This window comes from Xiphophorus hellerii, chromosome 19 (genome assembly GCF_003331165.1).
Source record: "Xiphophorus hellerii strain 12219 chromosome 19, Xiphophorus_hellerii-4.1, whole genome shotgun sequence".
Taxonomy (NCBI): domain Eukaryota; kingdom Metazoa; phylum Chordata; class Actinopteri; order Cyprinodontiformes; family Poeciliidae; genus Xiphophorus; species Xiphophorus hellerii.
Genome location: NC_045690.1, coordinates 23,044,787 through 23,062,214, shown reverse-complemented (window position 1 = coordinate 23,062,214; position 17,428 = coordinate 23,044,787). Strand labels below are relative to the sequence as shown.

The 17,428-nt window shown below is 45.5% G+C and overlaps 1 protein-coding gene across 3 annotated transcripts; it reads left to right on the top strand.

Annotated features, from left to right (window-relative positions):
- The first annotated feature begins 494 nt into the window (after positions 1 to 494).
- LOC116708423 (BRD4-interacting chromatin-remodeling complex-associated protein) lies at positions 495 to 16,922 on the top strand. 3 transcript variants are annotated; one of them, XM_032546269.1, is made up of 13 exons: positions 495 to 1,600; positions 3,904 to 3,949; positions 4,318 to 4,360; positions 4,679 to 4,744; positions 4,892 to 6,421; positions 6,955 to 7,212; positions 8,262 to 8,817; positions 9,075 to 9,193; positions 9,306 to 9,367; positions 9,496 to 9,644; positions 9,816 to 9,910; positions 10,111 to 10,213; positions 13,562 to 16,922. In XM_032546269.1, the coding sequence occupies exons 2-13, from the start codon at positions 3,909 to 3,911 to the stop codon at positions 14,281 to 14,283; spliced, it is 3,744 nt and encodes a 1,247-aa protein (XP_032402160.1). In that variant the 5' UTR covers positions 495 to 1,600; positions 3,904 to 3,908; the 3' UTR covers positions 14,284 to 16,922. The 3 variants fall into 3 exon arrangements, with proteins under 3 accessions (XP_032402160.1, XP_032402161.1, XP_032402162.1); XM_032546270.1 differs by having other exon boundaries at positions 1,488 to 1,600; positions 8,265 to 8,817; XM_032546271.1 differs by having other exon boundaries at positions 1,488 to 1,600; positions 10,114 to 10,213.
- The last annotated feature ends 506 nt before the right edge of the window (positions 16,923 to 17,428 follow it).

Here is a 17,428-nt window from a genome sequence, read left to right as displayed (position 1 = left end):
GTCGGAGTGTGGCGGTATGCGTGTGCAAGTTTCACGTCGTGAGAGGATTAAAGAAAAAGACAAAATAAACGAATAAAACGAACTTAAAACAGACCCGCGAGCCTCGTGAAGAAACGCACCGGCACCGGGCGAAGCGCGCGCGTCCGCCTAACGAGGCGCAGGAGACGGCCACGCTTCCTCCTGCGCTCGCGCTACCGAAGCTGGATCCTCTCCTCCTCTCGCGCGTGTGCATTTTTTTTTTTTTTTTTGTCCCCCTACCTTTGTGTTGTGATCGCAGTCTATTTTCTCACACCCACTCCGGCGCCCCTACCACACCCCTCCTCCTCCTCCTCCTCCTCCTCCTCCCTCCTTCATCCCACCCTGCCCCCCCTACCCCCTCCTCCACCCCCCTCTCCTCCTTTTAGCATCTGAAAAGACCGCTGAGTGAGAATCGATGGCGCAGAGGCCCGCTTGACAGGACAATAAACCACAAAGAAGGGGTGAGGGTGTTTTTTTTTTCTCCTTCCTCTCTCTTGGTTATTCTTTTAATAGCGGAATTTACTCCAGCGACCCGACGAGAAGCGAATCGCTCGGGGCTGACTGCGAGAGGAGATATTTAACACAAGGCATCTTTTGTTACCGCGATATGATTTACAGCAGGCGTCAGCTGCCGTGGACTCACACTGAGAAAATATGTGTATCTTAAATAATAATAATAATGATAATAATAATAATGGTGATGATGTGAAGGGGAGGGAGATTGGAAGAAACGGCGGGCTCGGCGTCTCGCATCGTCTCGGACATCAATTTAACATGAACCCACATCACCTTACGTAACCTACATCAGCGGCTCCCGGGTCCTGGTTATGGCCAGAGAATAGCGGGGCTCTCGCCGCTGCAGGTTTCGGATGATGGGGGTCGGTGCGCCTGGATTTCACTGGGCGATGCGGAACCTGGAGGGGTGTTAATGCGGCTGTCTGCTTGTAAACAAACGCGATCGGCGGAGTCGGAGAGGGAGAAGACCTTGAAATCGGGCGCAAGGCAGTGAGTAATGTTAGATCAGGATGGCGCTGTGCAGAGATGTTCCACATTGCTGCTCCTTTTACGACCCTTCTCCCCCCCCCCCCCCCCCCCACAACCATGAGGAGAGGACAAGTCACATCCAAGGCGCAGGGGGAGCCGTCTATTTACAACTGAGCCGCTCTGATCTGCCACAACAATAGCTTCTGTTTTCTCCTCCTCCACTCCCTCCCGACCAGCCTCGGGCGTAATCAATAATCAGAAATATGACGCTTATTGTGGCTATAGATTTGGAGCCAGAAAACTGATGAATCACGCATCGATCGTAATGTCTGCCTCTCTCCTGAGAGGAAGGTGTGTTGTTTGTGGTAACCCGGAGTGACCTGGCAGCATGCGGCGTGTGCTGTGTTGTCTGTGCCCTCCTCACATGCAGCCTCCCGCAGCGATGCCCCAGCAGAGAGAGGTCTCGGCTCCGTCCCTCCGCCGCCGCCTCGGCCTGGTACCCGCCCGCCCCCAGGCGCCGAAGAGCGGCCACAGCTTCCCATGAAGCCACCACCGGAACTCAGCTCGACCGCTCTGCATGGGGCCTCTCACATGTAAAGTATGTTTGGCGAATCCTTTTCCCGCATGCAGATTTTGTTGTTGTTGTTGGGATAATTAATTAATTTATTTTTCATCGCTTAATTCCAAACCTGTGATTTAGAAAAGTATTCAGGAATCAAAATATGTTTAATCCTCTGAAATAATTAAAATTTTCTTGCTGATTTTCCTCCCGGCAACCCCGTTGTTTGCCCTTTAAAGCGTACACGGTCGCAGTGGACATTGTTGAGATTTGAAATTTTAACCAATTGACTTTAATGCGCCAGTTCAGCGCTATGGCGCCGTAAACAACCATCCTGCTCTACGAAAAGCCGAAGGAGGCGACTGTTGATGTTAATTCAATAATCCAATAATAATTGGAAGACGGACTGAACGGCGTCCTTCGCTTCCTCCGCTGCCATTGCAACTTCAAGCAGACTACAATTCTCAAACGGCGCAGAAAATCGACGTCATCGTTCTTCTGTTCGCTCATTGGCTCGGTACCGGAGATAATTCAACCGAAGGGGAGAAAGCCCGGACTGTGGCGTAAGCGACTTTTTTTTTTTCTTTTCAAACGGAGTTGCACAGGAAGGCGGACCAACACAACACAAGTAGTGCATATTTGCACTTTTTCCTTCCCCCCCCCCCCTTTTTTTTTAACCAATAAAAATTTGATTTTGATGTTGGTTGAACGTTATAAATGACACATAAAATGATAAAGTTCAAAGGAGAGGTTAGAAGTATTACTCCTTCTATCTTCCCATGTATTACTAATAGTATTATTAGTAAGATAATATTGATGCAAAAATACTACAATAAGAACAAAGTATATGTCAAGACAAATTCTCCTATTAATGTTTACTATTTCATTATACAGTGTTTAAATTGTTTAATGTTTTAATGTAAAATCTTAAAGGTGTGAAGTTATGTCACACTTTTAGTGTGATCTAAACAGGGAGTCAAACACTTATCGAACCACCTGCGAATAAAGCTGGAGGATTCAACGGAGAGCATTTGTAAACAGCAGCTTGCAGCAATTTTTCAATTGGATTTATGGCCGGAGTTTGACTGGGCCGTTCCAACACGTGGCCATGCTCTGATTCAAACCATTCCATTGCTCTGGGTGTATGTTCTGAGTTGTTTTCTTGCTGGAAGGCAAGACTTTGAGGAAATATCCAGTCTATTGCATATCCGTGTTAGCTTTCCTTCCTGTGTTAGGCTCCATCTAGCTCCATCCATGTGCTTTGATTGTTCCCGGTGAGGAAAATGATCCATGTTAGCACAGAGAAAGCACCTGCTGGGGGCCGTCATTTATCAGACATTTTTGGAACAATGTGACGTGCTAGAAACTGCAGGTCTTCTGGAGAAAACGTATCCCCACGTTATGATGCTCCCAACTTAAAAGACTCATGAAAAGCTGTAAACTAGACTTTTTACAGGTTGCCGCTCCTCCATAAATGCCAAATCTGTCAATCGCACGACTTTTGTCAGCTATTCTTCCACCTGAATTGGATCTGCTCAACTGCTTTAAACTTTTCCGATACTTCCTCCCTGATGCCTCTGCTTTGGTCCCTGATCTTCCTGACACTCCTTGTTTACGGAACAGCTGGATTATTCCACATTAATGGACTTACTAACATATAGCGGACTTAACCTCAGAATTGAAATGGTCGCAGTCGGAATAAAGAGGGCTAAATACAAATGTATTCAGGTCTGGGCGTGGCTATAGCGAAGGTAAATCAGAAAAAAGGGGATAAATGACAGTTAAATCATTATTTTTTTCCAAGGGCGGCAATTACGCATGTAGGTTTGGATAGCTGTTTTCCCTTTAAAAATGAAATAATTATCTAAAAAATGTTTTTGTATTTCCTCAGATTTTCTTTTTCTCACTTAGTTGTTGTTTTTTTTGATAATGATGATGATGATTTGAAGCATTCATCTTTTACAAAAGGCAAAACTCGACAGCGCAGGCGTCTTGTTTTGTCCTGCATCTTATTTTCCCCCCGGTGAGACTTTGCCTCATGTGTTGCCATAAAAAAAAAGGAAGCAATTCCAAGCTGGGGATGTTCTGTGCCTGTAGGAAATGGGTTTGTGACGTTAGCCATGTTCAATTTACAATTACGCAAGAAACGGCGGGCGGGGCGCTTTAAGGAGACAAGTGTGTAATCATCAGGTGATGTGGATGGGACAGCAGCATCAGTCTGGATCAAATGCATTTTATCCCGGTATCAGAAGAATTATTCGGACAAATATCAGGGGAACTTTAAGAACAATATTGTAACAAAATGAAGTGCTGGTATTAATAATTCTTCATCTCTCTCTCAGCTGACATGGAGGATGAAGATGGGACTTGTCTACTTGATGTTTTGTGGTAAGTTTCTAGATTGTTCCTACATCCTGTAGCTAGCAAGCAAGCCAGCGCTCTTTCATTTCTTCTTTGCCTTTCAAAGCAAACAAAGGGGGGAAAAAAAGCATGAATAGAACCACAACATTTCCAACAAAGTATCCTGCAAAACACGACAAAATGCGTTCCAAAAAAAGAAGGGGCGACTTACTGACTCCTGTACTTAACGTTTACATGCAGATCATGAATCAAAATGGTGACTGTAATGTGAAAAACGAGACAAACGTGCTAAGGAGAGCTTCGTGCTCAAGCCCGCTCTCTGAAAATGTATGAAAACAAATATCCGCATAGGTTTCATCAGTTTCGGTGCTTTTGTTCTCCTCCTCTTGTTGCAGTGACCCCCAAGCCCTGAATGACTTCCTTCATGGAACCAGTGAGGTAAGAAGTGATTTACAAAGACCCAAAAACTGCTTAAATCCTACAACCACAGCCTTCAAACTCTTCTAGGATTTTGTGTGGATTTTGCCACAGAAAGTGGATAGAAGACTCTCAAACTTTCTCTCAACATTAAATCTGAAAAGTGCGGTGTGCACTGGTATTTAGCTGCAGCAATCATGCTAATGAAGAGTCAGATTTGGGTGGTGTTTGTGAGAGGGCAGATGGTTAACGGAGAGTCAGAAAGTAAAGCTGAATCATTTTTCCCCCAACAATCAAGGTGACCAAAACTGAAATTGACTCGTTTTTTTGTCTCACCAGCTGCAGACTGAAGACCTGCTCATTAGCTCCTCCTCTGGGGAACCCTCCCTCTTCACAGATGCCCCGGTGAGTGTCTGGATGCGCAGCCAGCAGCGACACAACAACCAGCATCAACCCCCAGGAGATCGATGGTTTCCTCTCCATTTCGTGACTGCTATTGAATGCTGACTAATCACACAATAACCCTCTTTCTGTTCGTGTCTCTTCCTCCAGAGTCCCGTCTCTCTGCTGGGAGACAGCAGGGACTGCAATGACACGCCTCCACCTGGCTGTGTGGACCTGTCCTTCTTGGAGGAGGCTCTGCTGTCCTCTCCGGAGGGCGCAGAGGACCCGGAAGCCATGCAGCCACCTGCCGAGGCTGGATGTGAGGCGAAGGAGGAGGAGGAAGTGGGGGAGGCGGAGGTGGCTTGTGATATCCTCCAGCAGAGTCTGCAGGAGGCTGAAATCACCGAGCAGACCATGGCCCTGGAAGCAGGACTGGCGCAAGCAGGAGACGTTTTGTCCCTCTATCCCCCCACTCCTCTCCTCTCTCCACCCGCTGCGCCATTCATACCCAAGTCTGTCACATTGCCCGTCGCCCCGACGTTGCCCAGAGACACCCAAGCCGCGGTGGAGCCTCCTCAGCCCTCCCTGCTGGCAGTGGGACCGGGCTGCCCATCGCTAAAACCAGCCGCCCCTGCTCAGCTGATGGGACTTCTGCCTGGGAATGTGTTTCCTGCGCCGTCTCCAGACAGTTCCTTCTCCCTGAGTCCCGCTCAAGGCTCCAGCATGATCATCCACAAGGCAGTGCCTGGTGTCCCCACTCGGCCCCTCATCAACCCGACTCTCAGAGCCACAGCGGCGCCGGCGCCGGGCATCGTCCTGCAGCGTGCCCCGCTCCCCATCCAGCCCAAGCTGCCCATCAGCATCCAGCCCAGGCTGGTGCAAATCAGCCCCAAGCCCTCGGGGCAGAAAGCGACCTCTGGTCTCACGTTCGTCCCAGCGACTGCCTCGTCCAACATCTTACTGTCCCAAGCTCCTGGCCAAAAGACCGTAGCTCCACAGCCGCAGCCGGCGCAGCAGCTCTCCAAGCCGGTCAGCCTGCAGCTGGTCAACCAGGGCGGCTCATTCGTGCTCCAGCCTCAGGGACTCTTCCAAGGCCAGAACCAGTTTCTTCTTCCGGGCCAGTGTCCCGTCACAATCTCCCAGCCTGCCAGAGCAGTGCAGCCTCTCCTTACCCCCAGTCATCAAGGCCCTTCCGTTCACAGCGTGGCTGCCTCCACTGGGCAGCTTGTGGATGGCTCTCAGATCCTAACCGTACCCCGAAGACAGCTGAACTTCAGCCCAGTCTTCACCACTCCTACAGGGCAGCTAGCTCTCCGCCAGGCCACTGTGCTTTCAGGATCTCTGCAGCTGCAGCCGGCCCCCGCCACCGTCTTCCAGATGCCAGCACAGCTGGCTGGAGCTTACGCCGCAGGAGGGCAGGGGCAACAAGCCACCCTGGTCCACAGTCCTGCTCTTGGGAACCACATCACCCTGATCAACAGTTCAGGGGTGCTTCCCCAGGATCTCACTTCCATCTCGATTGTCAATGGCCCCTCGGTTGTTCAGGGACTGCCGTTCGCCGCTCAGGCTGCGGCTCCACAGGCGGGAGTGACAGACGGGCAGCTGAGCCTTCAGCGGGCCTCTGTGGTGCTGCTGCCTGAGAGGCCTGTTCAGGAGGAGAGGAGCGGCTCAGAGGAGGCTTTCCACCAGCTACAAAAGGTGAGCTCTTAGCATCTTAGCACTCTGAAGATAAACATGATGACTATGCATAGTGTTTCACTATGGTTACCCAGGCCTGTTCCAATCCAATATTGATATCGGAAATTAGTCCGATATCGGCTAAAAAAACAAGTGTCAGAATATATCAGCCTGCATCTAAAGCACGCTGTTAGAAACACTCCACTCGAGCAATTAGTCCTCATGCACCGTCTTTTCTATGTTTGTATTCCGCATGCAGACCCATTGGTTAATAAATGGCTCAGCTGTTCTCATGCCTGTTATTGTTGACTTTTGTTCTCTGAGTAATATCACATGGTTAGGCATTCTCTGACATTCCACACTACAAAATAATGTATGATTCATGGTGAGATCATATTGGGTCCGTATCGATATTGGCCAATTCTCAAAGCTGCAATATCTGTATCGTATCGGAAGTGAAAAAGTTGCATCTGGACACCCCCAATATGGCATACTTTATTCTTCATTTGAACTGAAGAGAATTTGGTCCTAACTTTGGTGCGTCTTTCCCACAGCCCTTTGGACATGTGGTCCAGCATGTCTCGGTGCAGCCCGGCTCTGCGGGGCTCCAGTCCTCTCCTCCTCTCCCTCCTCCTCCTGCTCTTCCTCAGGTGGTTGCGGTCTTACAGCCCCCACCTGAGCCTCCTCATGTCCCTGAAGCAGCTGTGGAGACGCCCAAGCTCCTGATGCCCTCAGCAGACCTCAGCCAAGTCGTGGAAGAGGTCGCCCACTCGATGAGTCAAAGCCAGGACTTTATGCAACACATGCCACAGGTCAGTGCGTGCGACGTCTTCTGTAGATTTTATTTTGTGGGGGGGATTCTGGGTGACAGACCAGCTCAAAGCAGCGCAGGAAGTACATGAAGAAAAGGAAGCTCCTAAGAACAGGATTCATTTTTCCACAGTAAAATTCAAGCAGTTTCCAGTGCCACACTGGAGATAAGAACAGTACCAATGAATTAAAAAATACTGTTTCAAATCACTATTATATCACGTCGTTGTCATATAACATGTATAACATGTAACATATCATATAACATACAGTCATTACTGTCAATAATGTCTTGCAATGTTATTTTACATTCTGCAGCTCCAGGGACAGGCTAAATTAAAATGCAGCAAAACTTTATGTTTTGAAATGTCTCTCTCTTACGACGGCATAAGACAGAGACATTACGACAACACTGGAGTCCAAATGTTAAAACTCTGCAAGGAAAATTTTAGAAAATTTTGACATCTCAAGATTTTACTTGAGAATCTTAGAAATTCTCCAAAAAAAGAATTTCTCAAACGTTGGAAATTTTTGACTTTTGAAACAAGTTTTTACAGGCAATCTTCAACTTTTCAAGCTTAGAAATTTCCTTGTTTCTTTTCCCCCCTGAGATTTATCTCAAAATCTCAGACACAACATAAAAAGAAAGTTACAAAAATCTCTAAAAATGTTCCCACTAAGTTTTCTGGAGTTTAGTCGTTTTTAGCACTTGCATTTCAAAAAGCGTGCAAATTAAATATTAAGCGCTTTCAATGACTTCATAGAGAAATCAAGAAATGTTTAAACCTTTAAAACACTTCAATGAAATTCAAGGATTTCAAGCACCTGAACGAACCCCGTCAAACACTTGAAGTGTAAGCATTCTGTGTTTTGTCAACACGTTTTATATTAAACGAGCTAAATATGCGTCATTAAATTAGAAAAATGAAAATATGATATAAAACCGCAATTGTGTTGTGTATAATAAGCTAAATTAGAAGGAATAGCTTTGTTCAGAGTATTAGTGTCTTATATCACACGTTTGGCTTAAATCCTGGTCTGGTTTTCTCAGCAGGATGTGCTTAGTTCTCCCATCCCATCTGAATTATTGGTCGGAGATCTGCCAGTGGTTCCGATTGAGCCCCTCACCTCCCCGGCTGGCAGCGACGGAGCCAGTCCACCCCGGAGCGGAGCCGCGTCTGAACCGGATGCTCACATGATCTCCGGCCGGCGCTGTGAGGTCTCCCCGCATCCCTCGGAACCGGAAGACGCGACGATGATCTGCTCCCCGTCTCTGGTTCAGGACGCTCCGAGACCAGCTCCGGCGACGTTCTCCCCTCCTGTTGGGCCTCAGACGTCGGCCTCCCAGGCCCACATGGAGGCTCCAGTCCAGTACCACGTCCCGCAGAGCTTATTTGCGGAGACCCAGGCGAATGTCCAGAGTGTCTCCCAGCCTCCCGGACAGGTGCAGCCCCCCGTCTCCCAGCCCCCGTCTTCGAGCTGCACTCCCGCCCGCCGCAGCCCGTCCCCGCTGCATGTCAGCGTCCCGGTGCCTCAGCAGCAGACTGCGCCCGCTCCTCTCTCCAACGAGGGAGACGACTCTGCTGTCCAACAGCACACACAAAACAGTGAGTTCAACCGCAGCTTTTTTCTATTAAAAAGAAAAAAAAAAAAGCGTACTCAGACATAGTATTGTCAGGGCCGGCCCAAAACATTTTGGGGCCCTGAGTAGATTTTCATTTGGGGTCCCCCAAGCCAGATGCTTTCCTAAGCTACTCTGTGTGAAGACTTACTATCATATGAACATAATTTGTAATTAGCTTACATCATACCAGTGTTATTATGGCTGTTGATTTGTCATCTTTGTCATCATGTCATTTACCAGAGCCCACAGCTGCCTTGGAGAGTAAGAGCTACACTCTCAATGTACATCCACCCTCTCCTGCAGATCGACTTCAGGGGCCTCCCAACCAGTGTGGCCCCGTCCAGCACAGCGGCAAAAAGGTGCAACACTTAATATGACACACCGTACAGCAAAGTCTCAATCCTTCCACATTCAATACACGCTTGAGTTCAAGTTGTCTTTTTTTCTTTTAACTGAAAACTTGTTTATCAGCTGGCAGATAATCTGGAACTGCAGCGAGAGGAGAGGCTCACACCAGCAATGCGCAGACACAGGTAAGAATTCCCACAAAAACGTCGTTCAAAAGTGAACGTAGTTTTCGTTTGTTCACAAACCAGCTGCCAGATGAACCTTTTCGGCGTCACCGTGGACGGTCACGCTGAGATCTCATCGTTTTCTCCAGATTCCAGCAGCAGCTCTGTTTGGACCACGGAGCCGTGCAGAACCCGTTCACCCGGCTGGCGTTCACCACTCTGAAAGACGCCGTTAGAAGCCTGCTACCGTACCACACCTGCGCCGGTCACCTGCCCACTCAAGACGACTTCAGCTTAGGTTCACAAGCATTGATTTGTAAAGTCTGAAAAGACCAAGAAGTAACCATTTGTTGTTTCTTTAGTCACTATTTTGAGAGGTTTTCTCCATTTTTTAAAATATTTTTTGCTTTCAGTAAAAATACTGAGCAGTCCACGTTCACCTGGAAATGACATATTTCTCTTTCAACAGTGGATCAGGAGTTTGACTCTGTATCTGGTTTCCTGCTAAAACGCACCAAGGACATGGTCAACAAATACAGGCAGCTATTGGTTAAGGAAACCCAGGTGAGCCGTAGCACGGTAACGTTGCACCACCTCAGAACATCTAGAGCCTTTATTTGTGCTCACAAGACGCTGTAACGCCAGTAAATGGGGGTTCTGCGAAGTTCACCACACTATCCAGATTTTTATTTGTAAACAGTTTCCCCTCCCACTTCCGTACCTCCACGACTGATGACATGACATGCGAACTGTGGTTTCCACAGCAGGAGAGTCCGTCGGCAGAGATGGTGATGCTGGAGCGTCTCTTCCTCCAGGCCGAGAGGTACACGCTGGCGGAGGAGAGACGGCGGGCTCGCAAAGATCCAGGTCAGTGTTTCCACAAGCGGTCCGCGGGTGAGGGGCTAGTAATAATGCAAGGGATGTTCTTAATGAGCAAGTAAGATACAGTATCCAGCTGGTATGAGAACATTAAAAATTCCTAGACAATCAGAGTGGCGCCTCAGGGCACTGCACTTGACCTCCAAGTTTTGCTCCAGTCGAGCTCCCAGGTGTGAATGAGTAATTAAGACGTGTCAGTGGGAAGGCTGAGGAGGGCTGCATGATGACGTTAACATGAAGTTAAGGAGAAATTAAAGGTGTTTTTATGGTAATCAAGAAGCAGAAAGCGTGAAGGGGGCTCTTGGAAGCTGTTAAATGTCAGGCCTGGCCGATGCTAGGCTCTGAAGTTATTGTTAATCTAAACCTAAAATCTCATGTAGAATTGGAACCATTGGACGTGTTACGTCCTATTCATCACAGCAGAGTGATGAATGAAGTTCAAGAGTTCAGCAAGACTCAGGCATTGGGCGAGGTGCAGGTGACACTCTAGACGGGACGCCCGTCCATCACAGGGCAGGAAGAGCAAGCACACACACGCATATCTAAAGGCAATTTAGCCTTCAGATATGCGTGTGCAGAGACCTGTGGAGGGACGGGGGCTCAAAGTTTAAAAAAAGGGCACATTGAACAAGATCTTAAAACTCCGTACAACAACATAGCAACAACCCATATTAATTAAGAATCTAATTGTATCCTACTATATTATTGTCATCATTTGGGGAAATGTAAAGCAAATCTAGTCTATATTTTCCCCAACAGATAAAAAGTTTCTGTTTCTGCTGCTGACAGTCCTGGAGGGCTGAGCTGATCTGAGACTGTAGCTGTTAAACAGACCAGAGGAGAGAAGATCAAAGGTTATAAAATTATGAAAAAATTTGCTGCCATTTTACAAATTAAGCCCTAATAATATCTATTTAACCTCTAGAACAACCTGGCTGCAGACTGATTTATAGATCCAAAAACTCAAAGGGGTGAACTCTACATAATAGTTTGATGTTAAACTATCTAGATCTAGATTTATAAGACTGAGATATCAAGGCAAAGAAAACTCAGTAGCTGCTGGTAGGGGCCATTCAGGGGCTTCCAGACATTCAGGGGCCTCCAGACACTCAGTGGCCCCTAGAAATGATTTAATTGTAACACAGACCATTGATCCGGGGCTTTGAGGTGACTTGCAGTGACAGTTGCAGTACTGTGTCTTATTATTATATTTAGCTAAATATTATTGCTGAGGGCACAAGCAGGCCTTCTGACATACAGATAAAAAAATTTAAAAAATGGAAAAACATTTTTTTGGGAAAAAAAACCTCAAAAAGGGCACTCGGGGCATCAAGGATAAAAGTGGTGGGAGATTAAGCCCCCCTTTCCCCCCCCTCTGCACGTGCCTGCAATTTAGAGTAATATAACATTCACCTAAGACTCATATTTACTGGACTGTGGGAAGAATCCAGAGCACCTGGTGAACCCATACATTCACGGTGGGAACAAGCAAACTTTATGCAGAAAGATACCAGGTCGGTATTCGAAGCTTGATGCAAATGTGCCGACTACTACACCGCCATGCAGCCTGGGTTTCAGAACATGACCTCTTCTAACAAAATGATACAGTAACTAAAAAGATGGGACAGAGTCAAAGACCTGGAAAAAGTGTCTGGTAGAAATGTGGTCAAGACAAGCTAAACATGTATAAGCTAAAATTAGCTAAAATGCTAATGTTAGCCTAAATGCTGCCAGTGGCATGTGGGGTATAACTAGCACGTTGTCTTACATTGGCTTCCTCCATTCAGTGTGCTAAATGTGGCTATTAAACAAAATAGCTAAAAAGCTTATTTTAGGAAAAAGGCTACTGCTAATGTGGGCTGTGCACTGCCCCCCAGTAGTGCGGGATATTACACTGCTAATGTTTGTGCTAATGTACTACCTTCTGACTTTTACTTTTGCAAAAGTATAAATCAGATGCTAACTTCGTGGCACTTTCTTACCAGAAAACACACTCATCTCTTAGCAACAGATTAACAACAAATATTTGTTATTAAAAAAACATAAGATTTCTTCTGCGCTTTTGAAATACTACTTATCTTACACTACTTACTACTTAACAAGAATGATGCAGTTGGTGAATTTTGCAGAAAAGTGAAAAATATACATATATATATATATATATACAGTATATACCGTATTTTCTGCACTATAAGGCGCACCGCATTATAAGGCGTATAGAATAGACCGTCTATTCTAGGTATAACATATAGTGGAGGGGAACTTTTTCTCGATTCAATAAACAGGTAAAAAACAGTCTGATACTGTTACGGTAAATCAAACGTTAGTGCAATCACAATATATATCCACTTCCGCACCATTGATTTGTTCATGTTAAATTCTCTCGCTGCTGCTCTGTTCCCGTGTTCTACTGTGTGACTGATCGCCTTGAGCTTAAACTCTGCGTCGTCAGCGTGTCTCTTAATAGGAGCCATTTTGGGGTCTTTACACAGAACCCAGCGTGCACCGCGCGCTTCTTCTTCTACGGGGGAAAATGAAGTCGGCGGCTGCTTACCGTAGTTGTGAGACCTGCTGTGGCTCAATATTGGTCCATATATAAGACGCACCGGATTATAAGGCGCACTCTCGGCTGTTGAGAAAATTGAAGGTTTTTAGGTGCGCCTTATAGTGCGGAAAATACGGTATATAGTCATTGGTGGTATATTATAAAACATGTACTTGTCTGTAAATCTCCCTGTGGAAGCTCATTAGCGAGGTAATCCCTGACTAGCTTACTCTGCTACAATATTTAAGTGAACCGAAATTCATATTTTGCATACGCCTGACTAAAGATCACTCGTTGAAAGAAGTTGACTAACTGGTGACAAATTAAACAGGCAACTCTGAAGAACGGATAGATCCAGCTAAATGTTAAGTGACTGACAGTGAGCAGAGGTGGAGGACTTAACTTTCCACTGCATGTTGTACAAACAAACCAAAAAAAAACAAACATCTGAATATTTGCACTGGAAAATATTTCTCCCTCTTACTTTATCACTCTGTACATAGAAGGACAGGTGGTAGCATTGAATTTGCAAAGTAGCAAAAACGTTATTGGTTGCATTTGAATGCAGAAAGAATCTTAAACTCGGGTACAATAAAGCATGTGGACGGTTTGGTCTTGAGAAAGAATCATGAATCCAGCAAGTCCAAGACAAGATCGAGACGTTGCGCATGTGGTCTTAAGACCGCTCTTGTGACCAAAGCCAATGTTGAGGACTGCGACACTACCGTCTGCGAAAGTACCCAAAACTAACTGATCACATTGTTCAATCACTCCCTTTTTCTTCCTTCCAGAAACATTTATGACATCTTTGGTGACGTCAGCGTCTTCCCCTCACAGTGCCCAGTCCTCTGGCTTCTCTCACGCACATTCTTCTAGCAGCCCCTCCTCCCCGCCAGCCTGGGCACGACTGACCGAAAGACCCCCAGGACTGAAGACCTACCGCTCCAGCTCACGCGGAGCTCTAAGACTCACTATCAAGCAGGAGTCAGGCTCTCGCAAAGTGATCCACAACTCAGCCTGCGATCCGGGACTCAAGAGGGACCACACGGGGCAGCTGACAAACGGCGGCGGAGGTGTCAATGAACGTCACCCCCAGGCAACCAACGGAGCTCCTCGACATTCCCAGTACGGAGACGAAATGTCCGACGGCGCTCTTGGCTGTAACGCCGCGGAACAGGTCCCACAGACGGTGCCCGACTCCGAAGCAAAGCCTCCGATTCCCCTTCCGATGACGGAACCGGAGGACGTTTGCTTCGAGATTGCCACCAGAGACATCGGCGCTCCAAAGCTGAAATGCTACAAGGTGGATGTGTCCCCTCAGCCGGAGCAGCGCTTCAGCCCCGCGTCCCTGCCTTTCCAAGAGGACAACATCCTCAGCGAACATCTACAGAGTGCCATAGACAGCATACTGGAGCTCCAGCGCCTGCAGGGCCCCTCGGTGGCCCCGGGCAGGGCGGCGCCAGGCCCTTCACTGGACCAGCCAGTCACCAGCATTCTGGGGGGACACCTGTGAGGTAACCCTACAGGGGTCAGTACAAAAATGTTGATGGCGATGTTGCTTGAACTGATTGTGTGAAGGAAGAAAACAAAGAATAGGCACTATAAAGAAATGCATAACTGACAACAGCACTATCTATAGTCGGATAGATGTTAGATACTTCATTTTTGATGTATGTTTGTGGAAAAAAAAGTCTATTTGAATAGGAGCTATATTGTTTCAGTGGTAGTTAAGTCCTTCAGAGGTTTACGACACTGGTGTAACCTTCATCAGCATATAGTATATAAGTAATAGTGAGGATAATAAAACATGGAGTAGACTGAGATTATTCAATAGTTTTTTATAAGATTTCTTTGAAAATTGTGAAGCTTTTTTTTTCTTTTTCTTTTTGCATAGTGCCAACCTTCCAGGGTATTTATTTTGATACTTTGTGCCAATTGCGTTTTGCATTGAGAAATGCAGTGAGTGTGTGAGGTGTGCGTGCGTTCTCGTTTGAATTAGTTCGCGTGGATTCGGAAGAGTGCATGTGTGTGTGTGTAAAAGCATCGGCTCGTGCGTCGGGATGGAACACACACACACACACACACACAAATAAATAAATAAAAATCCCGCGTGCGCCGTCATCCTGGCTTAATGAATGAAACTCCAAAGATTTTGTGACTTGTTACATCCTGAATACACCAGCAAACGTCCACGTCGTGTCTCTTCCCGCAAGCTGGAGTCTGTCCTCGTTAAAATAGAAAAAAAAAACAAACAGAACCCGGTGGGGCACGGAAACACATTAGGCAGTCGTGTTTTGTTGCTATTTTTTTTGAAAGTTTGGGCCATTACTGGAGTCGAACTGTGAAATACTGCTAATTTTGCATCTGCATTCGGAGGCTAGAACAGTTTCCCCTACTGTATGTATGAACATGCAAGCAATAATAAGTTAGGGTTGTTGGGAGCCGCGATGGTGCAGGAGGAGGAAGGAGCCTGTTTAATAACTGGGCCCAGGTAAAAATGCAGAAATGAGAGATGCTTTATCGTCATGAGGGCCTTTGCTGTTTAGAAAATATTTCTAATATGTCTCAAGGGCTTAAGGTTGACTTATTGGCATCAATGACCATAAGAAATGTTCGGTTTTGGAAAGAAATACACCAAAACTAAGAAGAAAATCTAGAATTCGAGCCTCTCCGCATCATCAGCCTTTGACCAAAAACACGACGAATCATCTGCTTCACTTAAAAGTTTCTTTAAGCTATTTTTTATTTTTTTTTTTTATCTTTGCAGCTTCTTATGTTATTGTGACAATCTAATCGGCCCTTGTGAAAATGTGAATTCTGTTGCATCCGATCTTCGCAAACTCTTCATAAAATGTGAGAAAAACATTCGCTGTAGGTTAATCTGTAGCTTGAAGGTCAACGATTGAACTGTAAAAACAGGAACACGTCTGTCTTACTTATAAAACGGACCGAAAACACGCTGCAGAAATGTGGATGTTATGTATGGAGTCATTTTTGTGTCTTTATTTTGCAGTTAAGAAATATAAAAATATTCATATCATTAGAATGTACATTCAAATATTCGGCTATTTGATTTACAGAGATCCTTAGCTATGACAATGTGTAAAAAGATGGCTCTATATGTTGTTTTCCCCTTTTCAATGGTAATGAGATCTTGCATCACAGATCTAAAAAAAAAAAAAAATTGTCTAAATAAGAAGCACAACTTGTAGCTTTGTGTCGATTTCCGTTCACTTTAAAAGCTGCAACAGAAATCTCACAAGGACTGCATGTCATTAACCTTACAACTTATAACTGCAATGATGTATTAATCTTATCAGCATCCGGAACAAGTATTGCTCTTTTTGTATTAAGTTAAAGCAATTGAAATGTGAAATTTTACTCAAGTGTGTCCTCTTCCCCATTTGTATTTTAGATGTATTATTTATGTCCCGTTTTGCTCTGCAATTTGTTTGCAATATAACTACACAAAACTAACTCCATGCAATTAGGGGTTAAGACAACTTGACTGAAAATTTGAATTAGTAGCCTACAGTGTGGTCAGTATAACATTCCTCGAGTGAAACGTAACCACAAATAAGACAGGGTGTGTTTCTCAAGCTGTTGTAACATCTTGGTGTTAGAAAAAGAAAAAAGGTGGCAACGTCCGGAAATGTGGGGCTAAATTGCTTTTTACCATTGTTTTCTTGAATTGTGAGTCTTTTTTTTGTGTGTGTGCGTGTTTAAATAGTCTTCTGTCACATTGAACAAAAAGTTTTAATATGCAGTAATTCAGTGCTGAAACTAAATGTACTAGTGTTGGTGGACACTTTAAAAGAGCGTCACAAAACGCGTCTGCATGCTAACACCGAAGTTAGCGGCTAGCGGCAGTCAGCTAGCTTGGTTGGAGAATTTGCAATCACTTACCTGCTGGCTTAAGCTTTAAATTCGTTCTCTAAAATTTACAGTGACTTAAAAACGTAATTATATCCCTTGAATATTTTTTTCAAATTGCAGGTTGTCGCGTTACAACCTGGAATTTCATGGTATTTACTTGGTAGCTGAGGCGAACCACGTTTTACAGCCGGTAGCCGAGTTCGAATATAAAGCGACTGAAGTTCAGTTATTTTTTCGCCATGTTCCCTTACGGGTCCCTTTTCAGGACAAAATTAAGCTTAAAAAAAACAAACAGAATTACAGATGTTCTGGATCTTATAGTGTCTCAACCTACATTGGTTTCAGCAAAAATGCAGTAAAGATGTCACAACAGATTGCACTCTGTCACTGCTACACTTCTTTAAGGGGAATTCCTGTTTAGTTTTGTTTTTTTGGGTAAAATATTTCCCAAAGTTCTCCGTTATAATTCAAGGCCTCTCCACCATTGACGGAATCCCCTTGGAGGAAGCAGCCTCATGTGCCATTGTTCTTGTCGCAGTGTCAAACGCTGCCCTTTAGATGTGTAGTCCGTCTGGGTCATCGGATAAAAGGATTCTGCATGTTGAGCCATTTTATTTATTTGTAAATGTGCTTTATTCAGCATTTCTGACTGAACTGTGAAACCAGGGGAGCTCATAACTATACGCTTAACTTCAGAGAAGAAAAAGAAAAGAAAAAAAACAAAAAACATTCGACTAGCAGATTGTTCTGATGCCAAAATCAAGAGGCCTTAATTCAGCAGA